We start from the raw sequence: 4,907 nt of genomic DNA on the forward strand, positions 1-4,907 counted from the left end.
TCTTAAAAGCCACCATCAGCACAGCTCCTCATTGACAAGGACTGTGTCACAGTGAAGGTTGACAAATGTAAAATGAGAAAGGGCACAAATTATGGTGTTTCTTAGTGGGTAAAATTATAAAAATAAAGCAAATGAAATGAAAGAACATGCCAACACACAAGCCCAACTGAAATAATCAGAGATGGCTTTTATTACATGTCATTTGAAGAAATGGGCCAGTATTTCACTTTTTCGGAAATCATCCAGTGATCAGTTTCCACACAGCAGCCTTAAGCTCCTTGTTCCTCAGGCTGTAGATGAGGGGATTCAGGGCTGGAGGCACCACTGAGTACAGAACTGATAGGGACAGATCCAGGGATGGGGAAGAGATGGAGGGGGGCTTCAGGAAGGCAAATGACCCAGTGCTGAGAAACAGGGAGACCATGGCCAGGTGAGGGAGGCAGGTGGAAAAGGCTTTGTGCCGTCCCTGCTCAGAGGGGATCCTCAGCACAGCCCTGAAGATCTGCACATAGGAGAAAACAATGAACACAAAGGAACCAAATGCTAAACAGAAACCCACCAATGAAATCCCAAGCTTCCTAAGGTTGGACTGTGAGCAGGAGAGCTTGAGAATCTGGGGGACTTCACAGAAGAACTGGCCCAGAGCATTGCCCTTGCATAGGGGCAGGGAAAATGTATTGGCTGTGTGCAGCAGAGCATTGAGAAAGCCACTGGCCCAGGCAGCTGCTGCCATGTGGGCACAAGCTCTGCTGCCCAGGAGGGTCCCATAGTGCAGGGGTTTGCAGATGGACACGTAGTGGTCGTAGCACATGACAGTCAGGAGGGAAAACTCTGCTGAGATGAAGAAGACAAAGAAAAAGAGCTGAGCAGCACATCCTGAGTAGGAGATGTTCCTGGTGTCCCAGAGGGAATTGTGCATGGCTTTGGGCACAGTGGTGCAGATGCAGCCCAGGTCAGTGAGGGCCAGGTTGAGCAGGAAGAAGAACATGGGGGTGTGCAGGTGGTGGCCGCAGGCTACGGCGCTGATGATGAGGCCGTTGCCCAGGAGGGCAGCCAGGGAGATGCCCAGGAAGAGGCAGAAGTGCAGGAGCTGCAGCTGCCGCGTATCTGCCAATGGCAGCAGGAGGAAGTGGCTGATGGAGCTGCTGTTGGACATTTCTTCAGTATGGCCATGGTGGACTGTTAAAAGAAGATAGAGTAATTGGGAGAGGTTTCCTTTTGTCAATCCTATGCTATTTTCTTACATATCTACTCAAAATTGCTTCTCTTACATTGGGGAAATATCTCTCACTTTTTTTTTAATCTTTGATCTCGGGGTTTTGCTATCTATGAAGGGAGAGAAATCCTCTTTAAGCATTGCTCTGCGCCTGAAAACTGGGGAGCCCAGGGGGAACACAGGGGTCCTTGTGCCCGAGTATAGTCAGACCTGCTGGTCCCACATAGCTGCCCTTTGCTCATATACACCTGCCTGTATTTCAGAATGACTGCACTTAAAATGTGCTTGAAAAAAAAAGAGAACATTTTGAAAGATCTGATTTCAAAGCAAGATTTTCTAAACCCACGTTTCTTTCCCTGTGCAGCAAGACAGGATGGGATATCCAGGTTTGGTGTGGCTCTCTGCTACCTGGTGTTGTGCCTACTGGGAGCTGTTTCTCTCTATCCAAGCCTTGTCCCTGCCAGTGCTCCCAGAGCCCAGCCCAGCCCTGGGGGCTCAGCTCTGTCCTGCACACCCCTCCAGCACAGGGCATTGCCCAGGGGCACCTCCCTGGCAGCAGGGCCTTAAGGGCAGCTCAGACAAACTGAGATGCTGCAAGCCAAGGTGCTGCTGCTGCTGTCTGTAGGCACAGGAGGGTGAGGAGGCATTTTGTTAGGGAGATGAGAGGCAGATCTGCTGATGCCCAGTGGGACAGTGCAGGAGTCTCAGTGACACAGACACACCTGACAGCCCCTTTCCCTTCCCTTGAGGAGAAAGCTGAGAGCAGCCCTGGCCATGCAGCACCATCTGCACAGCAGGAGGAATCTGCTCTGATGGGGGTGGCTCCTTCCCCCTCCAACTTCTCCCCACAGTCCATGGGGATCTGCCAGGCAGGCTGAGAGCTGCCCCTGGCAGGTGGCACATGCCCTGGGCTGGCCAAGAGCCCTGAGGGCTGCAGGAGCTGCTCTGCAGGACAGCCCTGGGCAGCCCTGGATGCAGCCCCAGCTTCAGCCCCTGCAGCCATCCCTGGCAGCAGGAGCCGTCCTGCCCTGTCCCTCTGACACTGCCCACGGCAGCCCCGCTCTGCAGCACATCCTCCTCTTCCTCTGCCTCTGAGAAACTGGGAGAGTCCTCCTGACACATCCCCCATGCTGTGGGGTATGCTGGCTTTAGGAGATCCCCCCAGGAGCACAGGAGAAATTGCCCTGCACCCACACAGACTCACCATGTCCAGGGCTGTGAAGATGTTTCCCCAAGTGAAGTCTCAGCTCAATGTCTTCCCAGTCCTGATTGCCTTTAGCCTGTCTGTGCCTGGCTCCTGTCCCCTCAGTGCCTGTAGTCAGTGCCCTCAGACCTGCTGGCCTGGGAGAGGAGCTGCTCCTCAGCAGAAATGTCTTTTTGAAGCTCTTCTTGATTCACCTTGGGAGCTGCATCTGTGCCAGGAGCTCAGCCCAGCTGAGCAGCACAGACACAGCACAAGGACTGTAATGAACCTCTCAGGACTTTCTTGCTGTTTACATCAGACTTAGTCCCTGAGAAAATGTTTAATAAACTTCTCAAGGTCTCAAAATCACAATCAAGCTCAAAAGTTCCTTGAAGATTTAATGGGTCCCACCACTGAGAAAGTGTCCCGTGGTTCCAGTTAGAACAGAACACTGGAGCAGTTATGACAGGTGGAGACAAATGAGGGAAAGGTGTCTCTGATGCTGAGAAAACCTGGATGTGTTTCAGGAATACAAATAGCCAAGGCCTGAGCCCCAGCCCCTGGCAAGGCAAATCCTGTCCCTCCCTCCATGCTCAGGGCTCTTCCCGGGTGACTGGGCTCTGGGGATGTGCAATGCCAAGGGCAGGACCATGGGGCGGCCCCTGCCAGGCTGCTGAGCAGGGACAAGGAGGCAATGAGGCCCCAGCACAGCAAGGCTCACTTGTCCCCTGCTGGCCTCAGGCCCAGGGCCAGCAGCCATGGCCCAAGTGCTGCAGCAGTTGGCTCTGGCAGGGCCTTTCAGCTGCTGCCCATCCCTGTGCCCTCTGCAGCCCAGGCTGTCCTACGGTGTCCATGCCCTGTACCTCTGTCCCTGCAGGCTGTCGTCATCCACCAGCTGCCCCACCTCGCTGGCCCCTTTGCTGACAGCTCTGCATCCTGCCTGCCTCTGCCTGGCCACACAGAGCCTTGGGATGCTCCAGACTCTTTCTGGGGGATGTGTTCTACCACAGCCCTGCCTTGGGTCTGAAATCCCTTTTACTTTCTTACCATTCTGGGCCTCCTCAACTGCACTTGGCATAAATTTTCTTTCTCCGGCTGTTCTTTACCATTTCTAAAACACACACCATCTCTGAAACCACCTTTCAGTCCCTCCCATGCTTCTTAGTCTCAGTCTTTGTTCTCAGTCTCCACTCCACTGAGCACGGAGTTCCTTTGTCCCTGTATTGTGGTCATGTGCTTGAGGCCTCCAAACCCCATCTTGGGAGATCTGTGGGCTCTCTCCACACTACTGAAAAATTGAAAGATTGTGCTCATAGTCTAAGAACGTCACCAGAGGACAAGGCATTCATGCCTGTGTGTCCTGGCTACATTTGTCTTGTGCAATCCTTGGATAGATGTAATTTTGAAAGTAGAATCCCAATTTTGGCCATTGACACCTAGGTGAGAAGGGCAGTTCTTTTCCACTGGGTGGAAAACACTGAGCCCCAGTGTTATGTGCTAGGTAAGGGAGAGCCTTCAGGAGGCCAAAGCCAACCTGAGCTGCCTGTCCTGGCAGACATTGGCTGGGAGTCACACTTGCATATACGGAACTTTTTAGGTGATGTACCAATTTCAACCATGGGCACCTGGAAAGAGGGATGTTTTTTTTCCCTAGGAAGGCAAGCACATAGCCCCAGTGCTCCAGGGGCTGATGAGAGGCAGCCCTCGACACACCAGGATCAGCCAGTGTATGGTGGCCCCAGGAAGGCCCAGCCAGCCAGATTTGTTCCATGGCCCTTTGACTTCCGCAGAGTCACAATGGCCCTTTGGCTCCATGAGGCCCTGAAGTGTCATTACGGTGTTCATGGTTCCACGAGGTCCTCACAGTGTCACAACAGTCCCTTGGATCCATGGGGTATCCAAAGTGTCACCATGGTCTGCACAGGAAGGAAACAACCCATCCCCAGTGTTGCAGGGGCAGATGAGGGCAATCACCAAGGCCAGCCAGATTAGATGGCAGTGGCAGATTTTGTCTGAGAGCTATCTTTGGATACACAGCATTTTGGAGGTGAAATATCAATTTCAGACATGGATGCCTGGAGGAAAAGGAGGGTTCTTTTCCATAGGAAGGAAAGCATGGAACACCATTGTTTCAGGGGAAGATGAAAGGCGGCCATCAGAGGCCATGGCCAGCCCAACCTCTCTGTTCTGGAAGCTTCTGTGTGAAAGAAACCCTTTCTATAGGAAAGGATATAGGGAATTTTGGAGGTGGAATCCCACATTCAGCCATTTCTGCATTGATAGGGAGGGTGGCTCTTTTCTATAGGAAGGAAAGCACAGAGCTCAGGTGTTTCAAAGGAAGAACAGGAGACAGGTGTCTACTGGGAAGCCAAGACAGCCAGGCCTGTTTGTCCTGGCAGCTTTGTCATGGAGAAGTTCTTGAATATACATTATTTTGTGGGCTGAGTCTCAATTTTGACTACGAACACTTTGATGAAAAGGATGGTTCTTTTCTGTAGGAAGGAAAGC

At 52.4% G+C, this 4,907-nt stretch overlaps 1 protein-coding gene across 1 annotated transcript; it reads right to left on the bottom strand.

Moving 5' to 3' along the window:
* Positions 1-238: 238 nt before the first annotated feature.
* On the bottom strand, positions 239-1,156 carry LOC130266083 (olfactory receptor 14J1-like). Its single transcript, XM_056515403.1, has one exon. The coding sequence runs from the start codon at positions 1,154-1,156 to the stop codon at positions 239-241; it is 918 nt and encodes a 305-aa protein (XP_056371378.1).
* Positions 1,157-4,907: the final 3,751 nt, after the last annotated feature.

Source organism: Oenanthe melanoleuca, unplaced genomic scaffold (genome assembly GCF_029582105.1).
Source record: "Oenanthe melanoleuca isolate GR-GAL-2019-014 unplaced genomic scaffold, OMel1.0 S001, whole genome shotgun sequence".
NCBI lineage: Eukaryota > Metazoa > Chordata > Aves > Passeriformes > Muscicapidae > Oenanthe > Oenanthe melanoleuca.

Coding starts and splice junctions, on each gene's coding strand:
- LOC130266083 (XM_056515403.1), bottom strand. CDS start 1,156: ATGTCCAACAGCAGCTCCATCAGCCACTTCCTCCTGCTGCCATTGGCA.